The following is a 25,117-nucleotide window of genomic DNA, read 5'->3' on the forward strand; positions in this document are numbered from 1 at the left end:
CCAACGCACCCCAAAATGCTGGCTGGTGGAGCATTAATTAATGGAGAGTACTAATGAACACGAACATCGCCTTTTATTTGGACAATGCTAAGTAATGGCCATCGCCGCTTAGTAGCAGCTAGGATTAGCTCTGCTAATTGATATTGCTCTGTTTAATTTAGGGTGGGTCCGGACAAGAGAGGGAAGTGAATTAAACCAAGAGTTTTCCCCTCAACATAAACCAGAGAAGGGCGCGGTGTGCAGTGTGCACAGGGTCCCGCTGGCACAACGCTGGGGGTTCAGACCCCACAAACCCCTCCTGGCTCCCCCAAATTGCCCCCTACTCTCGTGTTGCAGCACTCGTCCTCGTTGCCAGCACGAGGGCTGGGCTGTCCCGGGGTTGCTCCTTCAATGTGAGACCCCGGGGTCAGGGCAGAGCGGGGACAAAGAGGCTGGGGGCTGTGTTTGGGCCCCCTCTGCCTACAGTGACACCAGAGCCATGGAGATTTTCTAGAGGGGAAAGAAAAAGGCAACAGTGACAGCAGCAAAGGGGCCCTGAGCCCGGGTGGAGGTGCAGTAGATGTGAGAGAAGAACACAAAGCAGACGTCAGAGAAAGAGAAGGAAGGAAAAAAAAAATAATAATAATGGCACAAGAACTGAGAAGTGTAAACTTTCCTTTGTTAATATCTCTAGCTAGGAGCTTCCTACAGTCTCGTCCCCTCAGGGCAGAAATGGGGAAGCCTCAGGAGCTGGCTCCCTCCTGGCGGCTGGCGCGGGGTTTGCGCTGCGGGAGCCCTTTGCTGTGCGTGGCCGCAGCTCCGGCCGCAGGTCCGGGCTCCGGGGGTTGCATCTGGTGGGGGCTGCCCGGGCTGCTCTGGTGCCGGCCAAGCGCCGGACCCGCTCCGCTGCGGTGCCGGGGGCCGCCGGGCCGCCTGGCAGGGGGGGGAGCGGTGTGGGATTGGGGCCGGGAGCCCGGCGGTCCCGGTGGTCCTGGTCGCCTGTTCCCTGGGGCAGCCTGGAAGAGAAAGAGGGGGGGTGGGGGACAGATCCCACGCTGAGGGCTGCAGCCGCCCATTGACACAGCACTGAGGCGGTCCGCTTTGTGCAACGTGCTCCTCTGAGTTGGGAAAGTGAAAAAGCCCAAATGCGGTGTGAGTCAGAACCCAGAGGCTGTGCGCCCTCAAACCTTTCCTGCTCCTCAGAGAACTTGGAAAGTAAAAACCCCAAAAGCTCACGTGGGACAGATGGCAGAGGCTGTGCACCTCATTGCTCCCCTGAGAGGTGGGAAAACAAATCCAACAACACCCGATGTGAAGCAGAGCTTGGGAAGCGTGCGCCCTTGCACCACAACCCAGAGCATCTGGCAATCAAAAACGCCAATATCTGATGTGAAGTAGAACCTACAGACTGCGTACCCCATGCCTCTCACTATCCAGAGAGTGTGGAATACAGAAACCCCGACTGAAAAGTGAGGCAGAGCCAGGAGACGGAGCGCTCTCTCACTCACCCCACTCAGAGAAAGCAGAAGCTCTAAAGTCTCCTGTGATACAGAGCCCAGAGACTGCACCAGACCCTGCACCCCTCCCCTCCTCGGAGGGTTGGGAAAGCAAAAACCCCACGATGCCATGTGATACAGAGCCTACAGCCCACGCACATCACACCTCCCTGAAAGGTGGGAAAACAAACCCTCCCCCCCCACCCCCAAAATCACCCATGAAGCAGAGCCAGTGAAGCAGGGCTGTGCGTGACCCCCAGCCCCAGGGGGCACATACCTCTCGGTGGGGCTGGGGGGGATGGCTGCCTGCACCCTCCACGGCCGCCTCCACGGAGGATGGGGGCTTCTTGCTCACTGTGGTAAGGCTGATGGCAGAGGCACAGGCAGGGCTGGAGGGAGCAGAGGCGTTGCTGGGGCTGCTCGGGGACACGGCTGTGACGGAGCTGCAGCGGGAGCGGGTGGAGTAGCTGTTCTTTGGGTGGGAAACTGGAAAAGAAAGACCCCAAAATGTGCTTTGTGTGTGTGGAGCCATGACTGCTCACAATCCAACCTATGTTGGGATTCCGGGGCAGAGCTGCTGGAGCAGTTCATGGCTGGAGCTGAAGGCAAGGATGGATAGCAGAGCTTTTTCTGGTGAGATTCTGCTTTGGTTTTGTAGACTGTGCAGGAGCTTAGGACCAGAGAAGGAAGAACAGCCCTCATGGCCAAAGAACGGCCACCCCACAGATCAATCCTCAGCACACTGCTCAGGGGAAACAAAGCACCCAGCACAGCCCCCTCCCAGCCTGCTGCTCTCCCACTTGGGGGGCAACACAGGGAGTTTTGGTGATGGCAAGGCCTCGGCTGCCCAGCTCTCCCTGCTCACCTTGCCCAAAGGCAGCGATGCTCTTCTTCAATGCATCAAGGTCACATGTAAACCGTGCCACTCTGCCCAGCTCCTCATCGTACTTGCGCTCGCTTACAAAGTGCTGTGTGGAAAAGAGAACGTATGAATGTTAATTCCAACCCCTGAACCCAATCACAGCACAGGAATGGAGACAGAAGTCTTCAGTTTGGGGCTAGTAAAAGATATCTGAGGTGGGAGCTGCCAGAAAAAAAAAGCCTTGGCTGGGAAGGCAGATGTCTGCAAGGACTTGAAGAATTATGAAGAGGTTCCTGCGTGACTTCCACCAGCTTCCCTTGGATTGTTTCAGTGCCACAGTGGCTCCAGCACTGCTCAGGATGTGGACAGAAGCAGAATTCCTCAGCAGCACCAATCCTGCTCAGGGCTGGGCTCTGCCCTGAGCTGCGGCACCAGCACCTGGATTCTCAAGCTGGAGCTTAATTGATCCTTTGCACAACTTTGTGCTGACCTCTTGCAGCAGGAGCCGGCGTGCCAGAGAGCAGAGGTGGTTTCTGGCATATGAAAGTGTTTCATGGAATATAAAAGCAGCTTCTGCGCAGTGGGCAGGCTCTGTGAGCTGGGTGGAAAGGCAGAGGTCAGCCTGCACCATGGGAGGCTCTCAGCACTGTGCTGAGGACAAAGCTACAGCTATGCCACAATCCCAGCTCAGTGCCAACACGCAGTGGTCAAAGGTTGGAGCGCAGGCACCGAGGGGTTAATGTTTGGATGATCATTCATTGGTATTTTGCAAACCAAGCATTCAAAGTTAAGATTCAGAACGAATCTGTGCCCTTCTGCACGGCTGCAGAGAGCAGCAGCGGTGAATTTGGAAAGGACACCACACCAAAGCACATTCAGAAGCACAGGAAACCCGGATGGTTACAAAAACACGCAGGGTGTTCGGGTGAGATGAGGCAGGAGTGAAAAGCTCACCTTTATATCGGCTCGGAGCTCGATCAGCTGCTCCTCTGACATCCGCACTGCCACGTCGGTCATCTTCTTCAGGGCCTCTGCCTTCTTCTGCCGGCTCATCAGGATCTCCACTGTGGAACAGAGTGTAGCTCTGAGCCCAGAGCAACCCCAGCCTGGCCCCTCATTGGTAAGCAGCAGGTTCCCCATGTCAGCACTGTGCCAGCTGCACAGCAGCCCCAGCATCACCCTCCTGCAGCTGTGTACGTCTCCAGACTGAACCTGAGCTGGAAGCTGCCATGGGGATGGGGATCACATGCTGTTTTAGCTGCTGAGTGCCTCCCTGGGTCCCCTGAGCTGCAGGGTGAAGCGCTGTTGGTGCTGTGAACACCCCTTCCAGCTCCCCGGGAATGCCAAAATGTTCAGCAGTGCCTTCAGGAGGGTGCAGCTCATCCCACCCATGAGACATGCAGGCACAGAACAAAGGCCTCAAAGTGCAAAATCCAGTCACAATGTGTGTGGTGTATACAGTACAGGGCAGTTTTTGTCTCTTCCCAAATACACAGTGCTCTACAGAGTGAAAAAGGAAATAAGGGAGAAAAATCTGCTTCCAATGGGGCTGTCTTTAGAGCGCAGCACCATCTGCAGATCTACAGGCTGGGTGCTCAGTGGGAGGAGGGAGCCTTACTTGCTTCTGCCTTCACTTTGTCCATCTCAGCCAGCAATGCCACCTCGCGATCCATGAGGCTGGGGAAGAACACAGAGAAAGGATTTAACACCAAAGGGGACCACAGAATCCCACAGCAGAAGCACGGTGGGTTTCTGGGTTGGCCAGCCACAAGCAGGGACCAACAGAGGGCAGCAGGAGCCTTGGTTCTGAGCTCTGCTGGCACCACGGCTTCAGTCAGCACCTTACTGCATTCCTAAAAACCCATTGGGTGTGTGGTCACTGTGCTCTGATCTGCTCAGCGAGGGAGAGGAGCAGCAGCTGCACTGCTCCGGGCTTTATCGCAGAGGAAAGCCACGGTGCAATGCTTGCAGAGTTGCTCAGAATGCTCAAGCCAAGAGTCAGACCCGCAGCACCAAAGCAGGGTGTGGGCACTGGGTAGCAGCCTCTCAGGAGCAACATGGTGAAGGCACCTGATTGCAATGCTTCACTCTTAGCTTATCCCAAAGTACCAAACTGTCCTGCCTGTCCAGGAACCCAAATTCTAGTGCTCTGCAGCACTTCAGGGCAGGGCACATCCTGCTGATCCCAAAGGGCTGAGGGAACACGCAGCGTTGCAGTGGGCACAGCCCCCACCACGCACCCATCTCTTCAAGTCTGAGGATTTTTCAGCCACCTGAGAGCACCCAAGGTGCACCACAGGAGGCTCAGCAGGCTGTGAGCGTGGCTGTTGCCATGAGACCACAATTCCCCCAGGCATTGTGGCTGCAGCCTCTGTTCAAGCAGAGCTGTACCACTACCCACCAAGGCTCAGGTTGCAATGGCAGGAGAGAAAACACCGCTGTGCCCTCGCAGCACAGAGGCAGGCACTGGCTTCAGCTTTGCTCCTTGCAGAAACAAACCCAGACCCTCACATTCACCTTTCCTGCAGATGCTTTTGTGCCTCCACACTGCTCCTGCAATGTGCTTGGCCCTGAGTCCGTGCTTCCCCCAGCAGCTTGAGTACATTCAGCACCCTGCCTATCAACAGGCTTCATTTCCATTTTCCTAATATAAAAGCCCAGTCTTCCTTCTGCCTGTTAGCTTTACAACACTTGCCATGCAGACAGAGCTATACTGAGTGCAGTATCAGCCCTCCAACTCAGGCCACAGGCTTTTCAGTGAGAACAGTCTGCTTGAAAACAGGGAGGAATATTTCTTCTGGCAAACCATAGGGCATCTGAAAGGCAAACTCCAACCACTGCTCCCACTCCTCTGCGTGTCAGAGAGGACTGAGGCAGGATCAATTTGAACAACTCCCTCTGAACAGCAGCTTTGACATTTGGCAGCTTCTGTTGATTTATCGCTCTCTGTCCATCTGCCTTTTCAGGGCAGGGATTGTTTCTGCTCGTAGCACAGCGGGGGCCTGAGCCAGGTCAGGCAGTCGCAGCCCAACTGCACAAACACAACTACGTGTGTCAGAAGGGATGCTAATAAGGCTTCACCTTCCTTCCAGCTGTCTGCCGTGTGGCTCAGCCCGGCTCTGTGGCGTGGAGCAAGGGGCAGTGTGTGGGGAGATACCCATCCCACAGAGAGCTGCCCATCCATTCCATAAGGAGCTAACCAGGCAGGATCCCAGTGCGGATACAGCACTATCTTGATGAACTCGAGCCCAGCTGTGCTGCATCTATCCCCTATCAACTCCTCCCTGAACACACACACACACCCCTGGCTCTGACGGGAGCAACGCCTGCTTTATATGAGCTTTATATGGGCTGTTTGGGCTTTCTCCTGCAAGCAAACCCGCAGGAACCTTGACAAAAGATTACAGCCTGCGTCCCTTTGTCATTTAATTTACTCAGCGGAGCTCAGCTGGAGTCCTTTACCCAATTTTACAGTTGGGCTGGCTGAGGAACAGAGGTCATGTTGCTGTGCCTGATGTCGGCGTGAGGAGCAGCTCGATCAGACCCTAGCAGTCTCCCATGCTAGGGAATAGCTGAGCAGACCGCCCTCCAGCTGCCAGATCTGCTCAGGAACGCGCTCAGTCCTGGGCTGCTCTGCGCTGGGACAAAAGCACATAAATCTGAGAGACTGAGCTTGGAGAAAGCACGCTTGGGGAGGAAGAAAAAGGGGAAGGAGGTGAGCTGAGACCTGCTGAGGACTGAAGCAGCACTGAGCGCTAGGTTGTGAGCTGCTGTCAGGAGAGATACTTGCAGCCCAGCGGCCCCTGCAAGATGCTGTATGCATGAGCACGATCCCAGCTTTGAGGTCAGGCTTTGTGCAGCGGTCCCGAGGGCTGCCTGCAGGGCAGCTGCCACCTTTAAGCCCCACAGTACAGCAGTGACAAACCTCTATACAGCCCCATGGCCGTAGAGGTACTGAAGCTGAACTTCCCCTCTGCACCCACAAAGGCTCAGGGTGCTTTCTGCAGCACAGATAGAAAAACATGCTGGGAATTCAGGGCTGTCGGGACTCCCTCATTCAGGTTACCCAACCACCTCCAAATCCTACAGAGCAGGAATCTGACGCCTCCACTCAGGATGGATTTTGGAGATCATGGTGCAGCATTAGAGCCCCCTCACCCTCACCTCCATGCCTGCACCAGCACACTGCCAAGTGAGAGAAGATGAAGGTCCAAACCTGCGGAAGCCTTGCTGGTTCAAAGGACACCTGAAGCACATCTGTGACACACAAGCGAAAACAGTCTGCACTTTGCTACTCATAATGCCCTGTTTCAGATGAACAAACCTGCCTTTAAATCAGGTTTTCCTTTGGTAGAAAGCCAGCTGGAGCTATGATTCAGCAAGAGGATTTAGCTATTGGGTCCTGTCTTGTGTCATAGGCTTTAAAAATACACTAATTATTCGCTGGGTCGCAAAGGGAGCTGGGGGAAGAAAAGAAAATGTGATGGTACAATTTCTGTTCCAGCTCAACGGCGTCATTTTTGGGAAAAGGAAAGCAGGCTGCACTCTGCAGAGCCGTGGCCAACAGGGTATGGCATTTGCCAAGGGAGGCTCCAGTGGCCCCACGCCAGGCGGATCCACACATCCTCCTGTGCCCAGGGCCACACGTGGCTCTTTCACCTTTGGGAACGTGACGTGAGTGGCACGGAGCTGATAACGCCAAGGCAAAGGGCAAAGCAGCGCTCACGCAGACCCAAAGCAGTGACATTTTCCATCCCAAGGACGGGGTTTTAAAGGTGCTGTAAATGCACTGAGAGGTTGACAAAAAACAACCAACCCTACTGGATATAGAGATGATACTGAAGTAGCATCAGTCGCCACTTGGTAGACAAAGCCTCCAACAAAGCATGGTGTAATACACAAACTAATTGAGCTAGAACTACATGTGTCTCAGCTACTGAGGGGTAATTCCTCTCCAGAACCCTCAGCTATTGGTGGGGAAAATCCCCCCCACTACAGCAGCACAAGAGAGGAGAGCGGGGAGCTCTGTGCCATGGTGGTCACGAGCATAAAAAAAGAATAGGAATGCAGCTGAGGGCAAACAGACACCCACAACCACGTGGGTCTGGTCTCCTCTAAGGTCAAAAGTCAATCAGAAAAAACCTCCTGTCACTACTTTTAGCACGCTGAACTTAAATGCAGGGCAGCATTCCACTTCAGGAGAGCACTTCCTGGTGGCGAAGTTCAACCCAAGCAGGCACACAAAGGGAAAACCTCACGTGGGTCAAAGATTTGCTAAAAGGCTTTGGAGCACAGCCAGCTCCACATCACTGCCACTATGCACTCCTGCCTTGGAGGCCATGCAGTTTGCAGATGCAGATCACTTCTGACGCGGATCTGCAAGTCTGCCAAATATCTGCTTTAATCCTTTGGTGTGATATCAGTGTTTTAGTTACCTGTCAAATATTACTCACTTCTGGCAAAGGAAACTGAGGGAGGTGGCTGACGCAGTCACCAAGCCACCCTCGGTGAGATGAAGTCCCTGGTGACTGCAAGAAAAGCAATGTCACACCCGTTTTTAGGAAGGGTGGAAAGGATGAGGCAGGGAATCACTGAACTGTCAGCCTCACCTCTGAGTTGGGGGAGATCATGGGGCAGATGCTCCTGGAAGCAATGCTAAGGCATATGGAAGAGAGGGAGGTGATATGGGATGAGCAGCATAGCTTCACAAAGGGCAGGTGCTGCCTGACTGTAAAAATGATGGTGTAACTGAGTCAGAAGACAAGGGAAGAGCCACTGATGTCATCTGTCTGGACTTGGACACAGTCCCCCATAAAGTCCTTCTCTTCAAACTAGAAAGATGTGGATTTGATGGGCGGATTGCTCAGCTGGATACAATATTGCACCCAGAGAGTGGTGGTCAATGGCTCAGTGTCCAGACGGAGACCAGTGATGAGTGGTGCCACTTGAGGGTCAGTGCTGGGACCAGAGCTCCTTAACACCATCAGAGAGCTGGGCAGTGGGATTGAGTGCACCCTCAGCAAGTTTGGAGACAATGAGATCAGCAGGGAAGTGATCCTACTCGAATGATTACATGATTTGAACCCTCTGTGCAGTTTCTTACACTCCTTTATCAAATGCACTCATGTTTGTATACCCAAGAAGAACAATTTCTCACTAACAGATCCAATCAGCCAAGGCATCAAGTGCATCTGGTGTTAGGAGTTTGGGAATGTCACCGTAAAGTGCTTACCCAAAGCAATGAAAATGGTAATTAAAAAGACCTAAGTGCACCTGGAGGGAACACTGTGCACTGTATTAAAAAAGCTTGGCTTAAAAACGGAGAAGGAATGCTCTGCAGGATGATCTGTACTGTGTGTGTGTACCTTCAGAAGGAGCCTGCTCTTCCACGTTGTATGCAACCCGAATTTGCAGATTTCAAATACAAATGTTTGTTTTGAAGACACACAGACTGCTGCGCTCTCTGCTCCCAGCACAGCCAACGCCAGCACCCAGCTGGCAGCACATTACCCAGCAAGTTCCTCCCACCCTGTGCTTAACAGGACTTAACAAAGGCCACGTTAACTGCCTCATGCACACACAGGATCAGTTTGCCAAAGAGCTGGACGGGCAACGAAGCCCTGAGTGGGGCACAGAGCTCCTGCTGCATGCACGGGCAGTGAGCTCCAACACAGGCTTTACACAGCTGCCTGCAAAAAGCGTTCTACAAATTGCAGAGCACAGGCCTTCAGACTTGGGCTTAATTCTTGACGACACGCTGAGCTCTCAAGCGCTGACAAACGGTGCTTGGCCAGCGGGGCAAACACAAGCATGTCATTAGCCTGACTGGAGAGCTGAAGTTTTATTCTGAATTCATTGATCTTAATCCTCAACACATCTGGATCCGTTCCTACGTTTTACTTACCTACTCTGCAGCTCAGCAAATACCTGCTTCATCTTCTTAATGGAAGCATCCATTTCCTCTTTCACCACGACCCGGTACCGAGCCAGTGAGACGGTGCAGCGCTGGAGATCCTTCACTGATTTTTCAATATTAGAACCTACCAAGAGACAGAGAGAACTTAAACAGCCATGTCAATCACACTGCTAAATCCTCCCAGCAGGGGAAATCAGGAGAACGCTTTCCCTCTTACTTTTAAACTATGCCCTGCTTGGTTTTAATACCTCCTTTCCCTCCCCCATTACAGAGGCTCTTGGTTCAGCAGAAGTTCTGCAGGTTTTCCACTGAGGAAAGCTTTCCCAGAGCTTGAAGGATTTCACTCTGTGGGCAGGAACACCCTTCTACAGTTTCAAATACACAACAATAACCAAACGCATCTGAGTTGCTTTGGGTTAGGGGCACAGCCACCGTCTCACCTCACTGAGCTAAGCATGATAGCCACATTCACCACCGCCGTTCTCAAGTCCTCCTGTCCCCTCTTGTTATTGTAAGAGAAAGCACACGAAAGAGAAAAAAACCACGGGTAACAGGAGGCTGTCACTTCTTGTAACAGGGCTGGTCCCAACCACTGTCCTCTTGACACATTCTCACAACAGATGAGAAAGAACCCAAAGGCTCTGCGAGGGAGCAGAGAAGAATGGGCTAAGCGTATGCAGCAAGGCTGCCTCCCGCCCTGCCTTCTCACACATACGGGTTTGCTGCTCCAGGCACTACATCTAAACTGCTGTCAAGATTCCTGCTGTGCACGGGGAAGAGGAGGAGCAGAGTGCAAGTTAGAGGCCAGATAATAAGAAGTGTGTTAGCTTGTATTAAAATCAACGTCCAGCCTGCCTCAGCGCTGTCCGTCAGCAATGCAGCGGATGAGGTGGTGAGAATTTGGCTGCTGGCAACCCGCTGTGACACTGGGGAAGGTGCAGACCCGGTGGTCTTACCCAGCTTCTTGTTTGCAGGTGAGAAGGGGACGTTTTCCAGGCGCACAGCAGGCAGGGAGGTGGAGGCTGTGGGTCTGGAGCCGGACCTGCTCGCGCTGTGCTGATCAGGACGCTGTCTGAGAGACGAAGGGCTCTGGGCAGGGTGCACGGTGAGAGATTTGGTGTCGAGGTCTGCAATTCCATTCTCTAGTTGAGGCACTGCCGGAGCAAAGCACACTGGTGTGAAGGGGGGGGTTGGGGGACACACAAAGAGGACAGCAGAACGCCCACCAGCCCTTTAGGACCGCAAGCAGATATCAAAGCTCGGGGTGAGCTGCCCTTTCCTGGAGGACCGTACAAACAAATCAGCTCTCAAAGCTGACCCCAGTCAAAGGAGGGACACAAAAGGCGAGAGGCAGCTCCTCTGCTTTTTAAACACCCGGCGGGTGCCTCCTGCCGCTGTTTCTGGGGACTAACCTGTTCTCTCAGGCATGTCTGGCACGGCGGGCTCGCAATCCTCCAGCTCTCTGGCATCAATTGAAAGCGCATCCAGCCCTTCGCTGAGCGAGTCCACCGACTCCGTGTCGTGGGCACAGCCGTTGACATGGAAACCGTTAATTCCCCCCTTCTCCGAGTTTGCTGACTGCTCCTCTCCAGTGGACACCAATTTCCTGGGGTCTGCAGGGCCAGGGCTCGCCTCGGCTTGCGGTTTCGGTTTGGTTTTCTTCTTCTTGTTCTGAGGATTAAGCATCCGCACCACAGAGAGAGGGAGAAAGAAAGAAAAAAATAACAACGTTAAGCTTTAATTCCTGAAGGGAAAATTAAGCTTGTGCTCACCGCCTGAAAGTAGCTGAATTAAATGCCTTTTCAGCCAGCCCCGTTGTTGATCCTGTTAACAGCGGGAGGGATTCATTCAACAATGAGGACAGATATAGAGGCATTAACGACAAGCAAACTCATTATCCCCACCAACGGTGTGCCAGAGAGCCCAGGGCATGGGATGAGGGCTGTGGGAAGCAGTGGGGCTGGGGGGGGAGGCCGCCCCATTCCCCTTGGGGTGCTGCCCTAGACCTCGCTCTGACAGCAATTCCCTCGATCCCCAGCACACGGCTCTTCGGTCACATTTCTCCCCTCTCTATTTCATTCCGGTGCTTTTTAAGTATTCAAAGGAGTCCTTTTGAATAATTATGATTTCCTTCCCGTCCTGGTGGATTTGGACATTATAATATCAAGTTCTGAAACTTTGCAAATCTTCCTTTAACCGTTGCACAGAGGTCTGAGTGCAGAGCTAGGCAGGGAAGCCTACATGACACAGAAATATTTCCACAGAGCTCAGCATTAAATGCAACTGTTCAGCTCCAAAGGTTACCGATGAAAAATGGAACAGCACAACCATCTGAGCAGTGAATTACGGAGCTCTGCTGCAGCAAACGGACCTGAGAAAGATTTACTTCAGCGTGGGGCTGGGTGTGTGGATTAGGGGTCCTGCAGAGGGTCAGCAAAACAAAAGCTATTGCAAGGGCTGTAAGTCTAGAAGCTTTTTTTCAGCCCCACACAATGTGTCTGACAACGAAACCGAGTGCAGACACCATGAGATGTTTTCTGCTTGCAGCGAAGGCCCCATGCAAATCCCTGCTCTTAGCAGCGAGGCACCTGATAACACAGCAATCATCTCTGGCAGTCTGCTCTGCTGCCAGCAGTGTGTATTCACAGAATGGTGCAGAACATGTTTGCTCTTTGGCTTCTCATCTCATCAAAATTACCAGGAACACAGAGAACGGTGAGCAGTCTCAATTTATGCTCTCCCTCATCCTCAGAGAAGTAATAATAAAAGCAGATAACTGCATTTGCAAGGTGTATTTAGAAGCGTTACCTTTTTTTTGCCTGTGACAGTCCATTCCTTCAGTACTTCACTGGCGTTACCTGAAACAAAAAGCAGTGATGAGCAGTGAGGGTGGCACACATGCAGTGCCAACAGCAACAAGAGCCACCTTCTCTGAGGTCAGAAAATCCACTCAGCATTTCAAAGTATTTCAAAAGCCATCTGGGTTTCAAAGTACAAACAGCAGCAAAAATGAAGCTGAAGACGTTCCCCGCTTTGTACACATGAGTGAGAGTTTCTGTAATTGAGTATCTAACCCCCATTACCTAAAGAGTTATCAAGTGCTCATCTCTGCCTTGACCTCTAGTTGGACAAACACCAACAAAGAGTTGGAAGAGAACCGTCTGTGAGTTGGGGAGGGTATGTGTGGATGAGCTGAGAAGCTCCACAAGCTCCTTGCCATGTGGGGTATGTGCTGCACTCTGACCCTTCTGCAGGAGCTCCTGAAGGCCCACAAACGCAGCAGGTATCAGTGACTAGAGGAGGGCCACTAAGATGATAGAGGGCTGAGCATCTCTCCTATGAGGAAAGGTTGAGGGAACTGGGTTTGTTTAGCTTGGAAAAGAGAAGGCTCCAGGGAGACCTCATGGTGGCCTTCCGGTACTTGAAGGGAACGTATAAACAGGAGGGGAATGGTTGTTTGTGAGGGTGGATGGTGATAGGATGAGGGGGAGTGGTTTTAAACTGAGACAGGGGAGGTTTAGGTTGGATATTAGGAGGAAGTTTTTCACTCAGAGGGTGGTGACGCACTGAACAGGTTGCCCAGGGAGGTGTGGATGCCCCATCCCTGCAGGCATTCAAGGCCAGGCTGGATGTGGCTCTGGGCAGCCTGGGCTGCTGGTTGGCGACCCTGCACATAGCAGGGGGTTGGAACTCCATGATCATTGTGGTCCTTTTCAACCCAGGCCATTCTATGATTCTATGACTCTATGACAGAGTCCAGAAGCCCACTGCAGTTACCTTCCATAAACGCTTGCACTGTTTTGTCCACACAGTTGTCAAAATGCTGGAGCACGAGGACAATCTCATTGTTGCTCCTGTTTGGGACTATGGCACGCACGGCGTTGATCTGGAGGGAAGAGAAGAGGCCAACAGGTGAAGCATTTGCTCTACCTCACATTGCAGCCCTCTGCAAGCAGTCTGAACACCCTACCCGTTGCCCTCCTTATCAAACTTTCATATGCCAGGATGACATAGCCTGAATAAAATTCTGCTTTTGAAAGGAGCACAGTTAGCTCTCAGACAGAAACATATTTAACCTCTGACAGCAGATAAAGATGCAGTACTAACACGGCAAGCTGAAGTCCCATGAGATGCACTTACCTTCTCCTTCATGTTTTCAAAGGTTCCTCCTTGGGCCATCACGGTGTTGGACTGCACATCAAATATGAACCCAGATGGATCTGTGAAGACAAAGATGGGAAACTCAGGTCAGAATGTTCAGGTGCAGGGAGACATCTGGAGAGCATGGTCAGCTCGGTGGTTACAGTGCTCACTGGGTAATTCTACCAAACAGAGGGCAATTACCTGCTGAGAGCAGAGCACACGGTGCCCTGACTTTAATTAAGGGACAGGTTCTGTTCCTCCCGCCATGTTACACAGAGCCAATGAAACTGCTTCAGCCACAGCTCGGCTTCAAGCCAATCACAGACCAAACCACAGAGAAGCAAACACAGTCCTAGCAGGGCTGGTGTGACACAAGCCATTACCAAAGCAGGCCAGTTGCACCCTCACATTTCTGCATCGATCCCTCTGTGAGCCCAGCAACAAAGAGCTAAAGATCCCCTCAGCACTGGAGCCTCTGAGCAGCACATTACCAACCTCCCCCACCTGGAGATACAAGATGGCAACCAGACTGATGAACGGCTTTGGAGACTGAGCAGCTCATGCTCCCCACCAGCTCCCATCCTCGGGGCAATGCTCATCTTCCAGACAGATTCAGAGCCCTGCCAGCTCCCAGCAACAGATTCACTCCCTGCCACCCCTGCCCTGGGGTCACTGCATGTGCCAAAGGCCCAAGCAGTCTAAATTTGGGGTTTTGGGGAAGGAAATGCATCCAGCAGCTTGCTCTGGCGGGCCAACACCCCGAGCTGCTGATTCACGTCCCTTCCCTCACCTCCTCCAAATTACTCACACGCAGTTTTGAGACACACCATTGACTTCCGCGGTTCCCAGACATTGATGTAGCATTTAAACCGAGATGCCTCCAAACGCAGTGACAGAATTGTGAACATGATGGAAAGGTCAGGCTCTTATTTAGGCTACAGATGAACGCTTAAGTTCTTCCCTCGCTCCGTCCTTCCCCATTTCAGCCCCACGAGTGAGATTGTCTCCTTTTTTTGAAGCTCGTGCAAGTTTGAGCTCCCAACTTTCCGGCCCTTCATCTTGTAAATGGCTCTCAGATTCCCATCACCGAGTGAGAATTAGAGATCTTTTCTCAAAACCCTCATTGCAGAGCAGCCACCGAGGACCCAGGTGCCAAGGAAGATGAAGCTCAGCTCCCCGCTGCAGCGCTCAATCCTACCCCTTCCTACAGCTGTGTTTGTGCTGGGGCTCACGCAGATGGAGCTGTCAGCACCTCACTCCCACCACAGCTCCAGCTTCCAGCCACGGCCCTCCCAGCAGCTAAAACGTTGATCATGCAAAAATTATGCAACAGAGACCTCACTGTGTTCATGTGATATTGCCCAGGAGCGCTCCCGAGCATCATTAGGAGGGCTGCTGGCGCTCGGGTCTCCGGTGGTGGCAGGGATCTGCAGGAATGGATGGAATTTAAACTGCTCCGTCCTCGTGGGCAGACGTCTGGCTGCTGCCACTGCCTTCAGGATCAGGGGAATGAACACCTTCGTGGGGCTGTGGCTGTGCATGGCAGCATGGAACGTCGTCTCATTTGGATGCTGTTGCATGAAAACATGCAGCGTTGCCCTGCGGATGCGATGCATTAACTCCAGAGCCATGGTCTTAATTGCTTCTGTGCTCTTAACTGCAGCTCCCAGAAAAAGGAGGGAGCAAGAAATCGCTCATCCCAGATCATTTACTTCCGTGATTTAGCACTGTTTAATAAATTGGTTCTCTCCAGAGGCACCAAAGCTACCAGGAAGAATCTGCCCTGCCCAGCACGACACTGCCTGCTCACTTCAGTCTCCTCCTGTAACTCCACTATGCCATCACACACATGAAAGGTGTGCAAAAACAGCCCAAGAAATACTCATTCTGCTTCCCTGGACATCAGAAACTCAGCAGCCTGGGATAGCTCTGCCCATTTTGGGACACCCTGATTCCTCTTTGCCACTGCAGGGCTGAGCATAGAAACAATCAAATCATTTAGCTTACCAAAAATAGGAGTGTATCAGTACCCACTGAGCAGAAATTAACACTGAGATACAAATCAGCATAGACCGAGATCCCTGCAGGACTTTCCAGCATCCTCCCACTTTCCCTATGATCCGGGAGCATGGACACCACTACCATACATGCCTCCAAGCCCCTCTTTCCCCACAGAGCACATTAAGATGCGTGAGAGGGTCCATCTGGCTCACAAACTACACTCACCCCATCACCACCTCCAATTCAGAGCTGGGGCTCAGTGCCTCCATCAGCTGTTGCAGAAACTATTTTAACACCCTGTGGTGTGGTCACTGTGCTGCAGAGGCAGCCCAAGGAGGTGGCAGCTGCGCCTCAGGGCTTTGTCTAGACAAGAAATGCTGCATTACTGCTGTTGTTGCAAATAGATGTGAATGGTCTAACAGTGCATTACAGCCCTAAGTCCAAACCTGACCCTCAGAGAGGTGGGGGTCTCCTTCTCTGAGAGATCCAAGCCCTCCCTGATGCTTTCTTGTGCACCCTGCTTTAGCACAGGGTTGGACAGAGGGTTTGCATACATCCCTTCCAAACCTGACAGTTCTGGGATCCTCTTTCCCAGCCAAAGGCTGAGGAAGCAGCACTCACACAGAGCTGGGATTCTGCAGAGCTTCCACTTGAGTGGCACTCTCTTAAACGAAGGATGAGATTAAAACAGAACTTCCCCCACACCACACCTGTGCAGGCTCCCTGTGACATTTCCCTTCCCCAAATTCACACACAGCAATTTTTTACCAATTGTAATGCCTCCTTGATGTATATAGATAAGGAAGAGCCCAAGGGCTGCACTGCATCCATGCTCAAATTGCATACCCACTTTCCAAACCTCACCTACACCCTCCTGAGCAGCTCAGATGCTTGCCTTGTTCCACAGCACTCCCATGCAACAGCAGCAGGTGGGCTCCTGATACGCTTTCAGAACTGCTGCATTATTGAAAGCAGCTCTCACCTCTCAGCACTCCTCACTGCTCCTTTGTTACACAGCAAAGGGGTTTTGTTTGGCTTCCAGAGAAACTGAGAAGACACTCCTTACCTGCACAGGGCCTGCATGACATCTGCTGAGCACACCAGGGCTGCAGCCTACAGCATCAAATGCTGACAGCCCCGGTGCCCTCCTGGCCTCAGGAACCCAGCAGTGCCAGTCCCACAGGGTGCCCTGCTGCCTCTTGCATACTTCCCTCCATTCCTCAGCTTCCTCTTCCTTTCAGGTCTGTTTTTCTCCCCACGTATTCACTGACAACAACTGCTGGGCTCCATTTCCAGCAGCAGAGAGAAGACAATTTCCTAGCAGCTTGTGCTGAGGCTTCCAAAAGCACGGATGCAGCATTTTAAAAATAATTCAAAAATTATCCTATACACTGATTTCCATAAGTGCTGCTAATTGCTTCGAACCATGCATGGATCTGGATGTCAAAGGACAGCGGTGCTGCTCAGGTAGGCACCATTTCTGTGCCAGAGCTGTGAGAGGCAAAAATCTACTGAGAACAAAAGCGCTTCTCTCGAGGCAGAGGACACGGATTGTCAAAGCACTCACCTTAAATTATTAATTAGTAGTCAGTGCAAATAAAAAGTCAACCATAACCTTCACAACCCCTTCCCCTCCCCCCTCCACACACTTTGGAATTAATGTCTCACGTGCAGCAAATGAGGGCTCTTGCTGCATTAAGCTGCTTGGTGCAAGAACAGCTTTGTCTTTAATGTGCTACAGCAGAAAAGGGAGAACTTGCATGGGTGCTGCATGCAGAGCAAAGCTCTGCAACTCTGAACTACTAAATATATTTCTTTTCTGCTGCCTTCTGACGGTAAAAATGGGGCAGTATTAATATATGCAGCAAGTCATGAATCAGACCTGTCCAGCTGGACAACTGAAATGCTGCTACAAATGTCACAAAACCCAACAGGTTATACGATGTCACCAAGATGGTGACAAGAAGCTGTCAAGCGTCACCAGCAGCCTGGAGAGGAGTACAGCAGAAGCAATTAACCCCTCTCCTAATTGATAACTTTGGAATCAATCGTGCTGTTTATTGACATTTGATTACAGCATACCTGCATGCATCTTACCTTTTGGGTTTTGCTTTTTAGACATCTCGGTGTGTTTGCTCTAATGTGCAGCTATATGAGAAGGAGGAGGAGGGGTGGGGAAATAAGTTGTGGCCCTTGAGCAGTGCAGCTGTGATTCACACACGGCCTCCAGTCGAGGAGGGGAGCGGATGGTGCTTGGTCTGGGATGGCAAAATCGCAGCAGAGAGGGCAAGCGGGGTCTGGAGCTGTCAGAATTCAGCTGACAGCCCCACAGAGCAGCACGGCTTCTTCCTGGGGAAAGCTGCTCCTTGTCACGCGGCTGCTGGTGTCAGTTGTCTCAGGTTCTAAATAACAATGGGGAAAAAAGAAAGAAAGGAAGTCAGAAATTGCTGCCCAGCGAGCCCAAGGCGGACCCCGCATCCCTCAGCTTGTCAGCGCGTCTTACTGATGGTTTTTAAAGAGTGAAATCTGTATTTTGCTAAAGGTGTTTTGGAACGGCTAGCAGAAAGCAACGTAAAACATAAGGCAATGAGAGCCCCACGGCCTCAGCATGGATCCAAAAGGCTCAAAGGCACTCTCTGACTTCAGCCCCACAACCAGGGAGGTTTACAGCCACCATAAAGTGTTTGCTAACAAACAAAACGGATGGGGAGCAATGAGGACCCCTGGTGCGTCAGCAGCCAGCATCCCAGCAGCACAAAGCAGGGACACTCGGTTCCTGTGCAGGGATTTTCCTTACACTGCTGGCTCCCCGGGGCAGGAGAGGGACACTGCCAGGTTAAACAAAGAGCAACGGGACACTGCGTGCAGAACAATGGGGATCCGGCCCGAGCGCAGTGCCACATCCGTCAGCCAGGAGGAAAAGCCACGACCTGCCAATGTGATCTATCAAATGCAGGCTGAACGCAAAGCATTACGGAATCAGAAGGCTCCATGCGTTCCTAGTGAAACCCACACGTCTGAAAATGCACTGAGGAACACACAGCTCGTTTGCTTGAGGAATAATCAGCTCAGCTCCCACCCATCCCAACCAGGATTATCTGTAGGGGCATTGCCAGGATATGGTTTAGAAGCCCAAGGAATGCAACGGCACTGCTGCAGTGTGAGGAGCTGAAATCCCAAAATGAGAGCAGGGAAGGATGAGGATAATGATTTGAAATGCATCCCAGGTTCCATTTCTCAGCACAGCAACCCGGGCACCTTCAGGTTTGCACCTAAACCTTCTTGATAATTCCACGCCTTTAAATAAATGCGCTTTTGGACAAGAAGGGAGCACAGAAAGGCACCAAACCTGGAGCATCACATAGAGCAGAAAGGTACCAAACCTGGAGCACCACACAGAGCAGGAAAGGCTCTATACCTGGAGCACCACACAGAGCACTTCAGGTGAGCTCCCTCCAGATGTCTTCAACTTAGCTCAATCAAAGAATGGATATTTACATACAAAGAGTGACTGCTTGCAAACAAATTCAGCAAAGAACATTTATAAGCTGTCTCTGCAACCTCAAAAGCAAGCACCTGAGGGGACACCACTGTAAAAAAGCTGCCTGAAAAGTTATTGGGAGATCTCCAAACATCTGAAGCAAGTGCACATTGTCACCCAGGAAATAGCTTCTCCTCACTTCAGAGGTAGCAAATGAGCAGCAATTAAAACCTGTGGAAAGAAACAAGCAGTGCACCACAGCTTCCCAGCCACCCTTTGGCAAGCCCAGCTCTAAGCTGGCTGTGCACAAAGTGAAAAAGCAAAGGAGTGGGCAATAAAGTAACCACTGATGAGCATCTGATGGCAAACATTCCTCCAAAATCAGCACCAGCAACCCCCAAGGTGGGACCAAGCAGCTCAAATCCACGTGTCCCCAGAAACAGCAAAGAGTCAACACAAAACAAGCAAGAAAGCGACCTGCAGCATTAAAACAAAATACTGAATGGGATGGAGGGGGCACAAAAGAACCCACGGTAACCCAATGCTGTAGGCAGAGCGATGGAACCCTCCTCGATCTCAGCTGGCACGTGGCTATCCTGAGCCACAACAGGAATGCACATTTTTGCTAAGCACAAACCGGCTCACTTTCAAATAAGGAAAAGTCATTCGCAGCTTTACAGACAGCAGAGAGAGAGAGAAATGACTTCAGATCACCCCGCCCGTGGTGTTCGTTTTCCAGGCCATTCCTGCCCTGTCTAGACAGGAGTATTTCAGTGAACTTTCCAAACTTGAGAGCTCCTTGTTTAAAGGGAAAGATTAACAGAGAGAAATGAGCCCTGGGGATTTTTATTATTCTACCAAAGGTGCTTTTGCTGAGAAATGTGGACTTCTGAGGGTGAAATCAGTCGATGCCCACTATGTTACAGCAGCCCAAGTCAAACTCAGAGGCCTCAGCCCCCTCTTCTGCCTTTCACTTTTCTGCTCCCACTCAGTGTGAGCTTTCCCTAAACGTGGACCTTTCCCAGGCTCATTGGGTCCCCTTATCATTGTAAGGAAGTAAAGCTCAGTCCTCCAGCTGATGAAGCACTCCTGCAGCCACCCCCTGACCCCGCAGAACCCCTCACAGGAGTTCTCCTGCACTCAGTGAAGCCACCCACGCTGGTGGCTGCTGCAGAAAAAAGGGGTCAGTTCCCCCTCCTGGAGCATTTCCCACATTCAGTTTCCAAACACAGAGGTGTCAGAAAGATTCCTGATACTTCACACAGTGACACAACCTATGCCTCAAGGTGGGAACCGCCCTTCTGCTTCTCTCACAGAAGGACCCCTTGGCTTGAAGTGCTCCAAAAACCTCAGCAGGATGCAGGGGGACCCAGAACATGCATTTTTCCCAGCAACAGCGTGCAGCACCACTGCTTTCAGGCTTCATTTGCTAGCTTTCTGAGCAGAAGGGTCTCATGGATATGCCAAGAGTTATGGCATAGACAAGAGTATGATCATCCCTTAGATTGGGGTTGAGCTCTTAACCAAAGCATCTTATAAAAAGCACAACTTTTTTGAGAAGAAGGAAGGAGAAAGGTGATGGGAAATAGAAGGTGACACTTTCCCCTGCCCTGCTGCTCTGTGGTGAGGACTTCCTGCACCTTCCCAAGCTCCATACAGGGGGAAGCTCTTCTTGCCTCCCCCTCTCAGCTTTCCCTTTGACCTCAGCCAACCCCCAAGCCACAGCCTGAGGACGCCATTAAAAATAAGCTCTACATTTTAATTGCCAGCCCCATTAAGAATAACGCAGCACCTACAAATCCTCCTGCAGTCACCTCTGAGCTCCTTCATCCGGGATCCAACCAGAACCTTCCGCTGAGGGCTTCAGAAAACATTTAAATGCTCCTTTAAGGGCGTTCTATCGGGAAGTGGTGCTCATGGGACGGCTGTTAAGAGCACATTGGGCCTGGAAAGCCCAAAAGGGCAGAACTCCAGGTGGTACCACAACAACCCAATGCTTGGGACAGGCAGCACAACAGTTGGAGCTGAGCACAACTTTTGATGCTGGTGGAGTTACAGCCCCCACGAGTGCACCGCTGGCAGCACACACAAATCATCAACTGCTATTAACCGTCATTAACGAGGCATAACAACGAAGGAGATAAACGCCAAAGCCCCAAACGGGGGAACTCGGCGTGATGGGGAGGAGAAGGACTGAGTCAGCGGTACTCGCAGCCCGGGGACGTTCAGGGCTCAGCAGAAGGGAGGAAAAAAGCCGCAGCGCTGCCGGGGGAGCCCCGGATCCCCCCTCACCCTCCCGAAGGCTGCGCTGACGCTGAGCGGGCGCAGCTGTGGGGCCCTTCGTGCCCGACGGAGCTCTCAGCCGACCCCCGGCCTCAAAGCCCCGGTGGGCCCATAACGCCCAGCACCGGGCAGCCCCCCGCGCTCGGAACCCCAGGCCTCACGGAACGGCTCTCCACAGCCGCCCCCCGTCCCCGCGCCGCGGCCTACGGGGGCTCCCCTCTCGCGGAGCCTACACCGTACTCCGACAGCCCCCTTACAGCCCCCTTCCAAATCAGCCTGGCGTCTCCCTCCCCACCACCGCATCCGTCAGGCCCTGCTCCCTCCGGACCCCTCTCACCTCCAGGCCGCGCCGCCGCCGCCGCACCCCCCGCCCCTCAGCTCACCTCAGGCCGCCGCGGATGCAGCGGAGAGGGGGCGGGGGCCGCAGCCCGGCCGGAGCCCTCAGCCTTCCGCCAGCCAATCGGCTCCACGAACGCCGCGCGAGAACCAATAGCGTCGCGCTGCTCCCGCAGACCACCGCCAATGAGAGAGAGGAGGAGGGGAGGTGAGGCCCGCCTCCTCGCGTTTTCAGCCAGTCTGGAGTGAGGTGGGGGGCGGGCTGAGGGGTTCTGGCCAATGAGAGGGCAGAGCTGCGTCGTCTAGCTTGCGCAGACGCAGCTCGGAGAGGGGCGGGGTTAATCTCTGCCGAGGACCAATCGGATGCGGTACTGAAGAGGCCACGCCTCACCGCCCCCTGAGGGGCGGGGCAAGGCGGGGCAGCGGGGGCCGAACGTGGACGGAAACTGCCGAGAGCCACCGCCCTGTGGCGGAGACAACCGAATCCTCTCCGGAAAAAGCCGAGCGTGGGAAAGGCGGCGACTGAGCGCGGATGTAGGCGGGTTCGAGGAGCGGTTCCGCCTGAGCGATCCCGCTCGGACCGGGTTGGGATGCTGGGAGCCTGGAGGCTCGGAGATGGACGGCAGGTCCTCAGGCGATGCTGTGCACGGATCCGCGTGCAGTGGTTTGCACGGTGCCCAATGCAGCGGTTTGCACGAGCCCCGGCGAAGCCATTTGCACGGATCATCGTGCAACGAACTGCATGGATCCCTATGCAATGATTTGCACGAGCCCCCATCCATTGGTTGCAGCCATTGCAGCCATTCCCGTGCAACAGTTTATGCAACACCTCGTGCATTGCTTTGCACGGTGCACATTCCCGGCCCCAGCAACGCATGGCACTGAGCAAAGAAACAAAGAAAGCAAACAAACCTCGTGTTACAAACCCCACCTTACAACCCCCCATCGGTGCCTCTGCTCCCTGCATGCCGGGCTCAGCCTCCTCCTGCTGCTGCCCTGCGGGGCCCTCCCAGCACCTCGTAGGCTTCCTGCAGCTCAATGAAGCGCTGCTCGGCCTCTTCAGCCCGCAGCCGGTTGTGGTCGGGGTGCCAAACCTTCACCAGCTCCCGGTAGCTCCTCTGCACCTCCTCAGTGCCAGAGCCGGGTGGGATGCCGAGAACCTGGGAGGGGCAAAAAGGGATATGATGGGGTGTGGCAGCAGCCTCCCCTACACCTCCAGACACCCCAAGATCAGCCACGTGCACCCCGTGCAACCCTCCTACAGGTTAAGAGCAGCCAAACCCCATCCCCCCCAGCTTTTGCCCCCCAAACACCCCAAAATCAGCCACATACACCCTATATATCTGCATACCCTCAACACGCTAGGGGGCAGCCAAACCCCATTCCCCCCAGCTTTTGCCTCCCCAACACCCCAAAAACGCATACACCCCATGCAACCCCTCCACGGCGCTAAGGACGACCAAACCCCATTCCTCCCCCACATCTCACTGAGCCTCATACCCGATAAGCCCACAGCTGTTTCTCGGTGCATCCTCCAGGCCCACCTCTGAGCCCCAGCAGCCAGGCCAGGCTTTGGAGGGACCGCATGGGGACGGCCCCCAACCACCCCAAAGCCCCGGCGGTGCCGTGCAGCAGGCTGTACCCCACCGGGATGGCGAAGGCCAGGTAGGCCATGCCCAGACGGAAGAGTCGGGCGCGGAGCCTCAGCGGAGGCCCAACGGGATGCTGATAGCGGCGGTGCCGCTGCGCCGCCATGCCTGCAGCCAGGCTGGAGGGCAGCACCGCCAGCAGCTGGGCCTGGAAGAGGAGGGAGGTGAGGAAGGCTGCAGTGAGGACTCGGTGTGCTTTGGTGCTCTGTTCGCCTACAGAGGCCGTCAGCAGCACGCCCAACCCCACGGCCAGCGGCTGGGCCAGCAGCTGGGGCACCCAGGGCAGCGCCAACGCGGCCATCAGTCCAAAATAGGTCCCCACGACCACCTGCCCTGCCAGGCGGATGGGGCTCAGCGCCGGCACAGCCCCCCCCTGCCGGCTTCCAGTGCTGTTGGCCATGGCCACCCAACGGTGGAGGTGCCAGAGGTCGCTGAGCCAGCCGGCGCCGAAGCCGCCCAATGTCAGCATCCAGAGCAGAGCGTGGCTGTCCCGGCCCAGGTAGAGGTGGTGCAGCCCCAGCGGTCCCCCCAGAGCCCACAGCCCGTAGGCCACCAGTAGCCGCTTGGCCATGCTGGCTGGCTCAGGGCTGAGGAATGGCACTGGTGTGGCACTGGCATCTGGCGTCCTGCGGGAGGGAAGGCACGGCTGGGGGCAATGGGGCACAGCTGTGCCTCCTGGGGCAAACCCCTCTGTGTCCCATGTGCTAACCCAGGACTCTGCATGCACCAGCCAGCCCAGAGTTGCTCCATGCCCATCCCCAGAACCCCTGTGCCCATCGGGATCCCACCACCCAGAGCCCCGTGTGCCCACCCAGGGCTGGGCCATCCCCACCCAGGACCCCCTGTGCCCATCTGAAGGCACCACGAGCCCACCCAGAGTCCCGTGTGCCCACCCAGGGCTGTTTCACACCCACCCCCAGAATCCCTGTGCCCATCTGGATCCCACCACCCAGAGTCCTGTGTGCCCACCCAGGGCTGGGCCATCCCCACCCAGGTCCCATAGCCCCCATCCGGAACCCCCTGTGCCCATCTGGAGGCACCACGAGCCCACCCAGAGCTATTTTGTGCCCACCCAGGGCTATTTCATGCCCTCTCAGGACCCTCAGTGCTCATTTAGACCCGCTTCACACCCACTCAGAACCCTGCGTGCCCACCCAGGGCCCCCTGTGTCCCATCTAGAGCCATTTTGTTCCCACCCAGATCTGCCACCCAGGTCCCATAGCCCCACCCAGGACCCCCCTATACCCATCTTGCCATCCCATTACCCCACCCAGAGCCATTTTGCACCCACCCAGTATGGATCCACCCCCACCCAGGTCCTATATCCCCATCCAGGACCCCTTGAGCCCACCCAAGACCACCCACATCTGTGCACCCAGGGCCCCCCCGAGCCTCCCAGCACCACGTGCACCCACCCACGGCTCTGTGGAGCCCCTCAGCCCCCCCAACCCACCTCTGCACAGAGCCCCACAGAACTCACAGGCAGCTCTTCTACCACCCCCCCCCTGGCCCTCCCAGCATGGACTTTGCCTCTGTGACAGCCCCAGGCAAAGGGCAGAGCACTGCAAGCTGCTGTGGGGTGGGGTCACGAGGCCCTAATATGGGAAGACCCCCCCCCAACTGTGAGTGAAAGCCCCCAGACCCATGATAACCTCCCACCTCAGCCCCATAGCAACCCCTCCAGCCATAAGCCCCCCAAACGCAGCCAGGCAGGCAATGCTGGAGTTGTGCCCCTTACCGGTGCTGTGCCCTCCCAGCAGCTTCTACACCCCCCCACCCCCCCGCAGCCCCCACCCTCACCACCGCTGCTGTGTTTGCTCGGCTTAGCCGCTGCCGGCCTCCAATTTGGTCTCATTCATTATTAACGGCCCTGGCCGGCTGTGCTGTTGACACAGCCACTCCAGGAGTGGGGACTAGAAGGATGGGAGGGGGGGGGGGGGGGGGGGGGGGGGCAGTGATCCCCTCCTTGTG

General features: G+C 54.1%; 2 protein-coding genes across 7 annotated transcripts; both read right to left on the reverse strand.

The window, feature by feature from the left end:
• Positions 1-54: 54 nt before the first annotated feature.
• On the reverse strand, positions 55-21,577 carry SPATS2 (spermatogenesis associated serine rich 2). 4 transcript variants are annotated; one of them, XM_046905031.1, is made up of 13 exons: positions 21,545-21,577; positions 17,495-17,799; positions 13,394-13,473; positions 13,031-13,139; positions 12,062-12,111; positions 10,666-10,924; positions 10,210-10,407; positions 9,242-9,377; positions 3,956-4,014; positions 3,292-3,401; positions 2,341-2,443; positions 1,753-1,961; positions 55-995 (listed from the first exon to the last, which is right to left on the reverse strand). In XM_046905031.1, exons 2-13 carry the CDS (start codon positions 17,517-17,519, stop codon positions 723-725), a joined length of 1,611 nt encoding a protein of 536 aa, XP_046760987.1. In that variant the 5' UTR covers positions 17,520-17,799; positions 21,545-21,577; the 3' UTR covers positions 55-722. The 4 variants fall into 4 exon arrangements, with proteins under 4 accessions (XP_046760987.1, XP_025001379.2, XP_046760989.1 ...); XM_025145611.3 differs by having other exon boundaries at positions 21,499-21,577; XM_046905033.1 differs by having other exon boundaries at positions 21,171-21,577.
• On the reverse strand, positions 17,662-24,662 carry DNAJC22 (DnaJ heat shock protein family (Hsp40) member C22). Of its 3 annotated transcripts, XM_025145645.3 has the most exons (4): positions 24,600-24,662; positions 22,998-23,772; positions 22,429-22,657; positions 17,662-17,799 (listed from the first exon to the last, which is right to left on the reverse strand). In XM_025145645.3, exons 2-3 carry the CDS (start codon positions 23,715-23,717, stop codon positions 22,472-22,474), a joined length of 906 nt encoding a protein of 301 aa, XP_025001413.2. In that variant the 5' UTR covers positions 23,718-23,772; positions 24,600-24,662; the 3' UTR covers positions 17,662-17,799; positions 22,429-22,471. The 3 variants fall into 3 exon arrangements, with proteins under 3 accessions (XP_025001413.2, XP_004950095.4, XP_428430.6); XM_004950038.5 differs by lacking the exon at positions 17,662-17,799 and having other exon boundaries at positions 22,396-22,657; positions 24,627-24,662; XM_428430.8 differs by lacking the exon at positions 17,662-17,799 and having other exon boundaries at positions 22,396-22,657.
• Between the last annotated feature and the right edge of the window lie 455 nt (positions 24,663-25,117).

This window comes from Gallus gallus, chromosome 34 (assembly GCF_016699485.2).
Source record: "Gallus gallus isolate bGalGal1 chromosome 34, bGalGal1.mat.broiler.GRCg7b, whole genome shotgun sequence".
In the NCBI taxonomy this organism is placed as follows: domain Eukaryota; kingdom Metazoa; phylum Chordata; class Aves; order Galliformes; family Phasianidae; genus Gallus; species Gallus gallus.

What these genes read in the sequence shown, in the direction of transcription:
- DNAJC22 (XM_025145645.3), bottom strand. Translation starts at nt 23,717, where the DNA reads ATGGCCAAGCGGCTACTGGTGGCCTACGGGCTGTGGGCTCTGGGGGGA. An exon ending in AACAGCTGTGGGCTTATCGG is followed by an intron (nt 22,658 to 22,997) that starts GTATGAGGCTCA and finishes TGCCCCTCCCAG; the next exon opens with GTTCTCGGCATCCCACCCGG.
- SPATS2 (XM_046905031.1), bottom strand. Translation starts at nt 17,519, where the DNA reads ATGTCTAAAAAGCAAAACCCAAAAG. An exon ending in TTGAAAACATGAAGGAGAAG is followed by an intron (nt 13,140 to 13,393) that starts GTAAGTGCATCT and finishes TCTTCCCTCCAG; the next exon opens with ATCAACGCCGTGCGTGCCAT. An exon ending in AGACATGCCTGAGAGAACAG is followed by an intron (nt 10,408 to 10,665) that starts GTTAGTCCCCAG and finishes TTGCTCCGGCAG; the next exon opens with TGCCTCAACTAGAGAATGGA.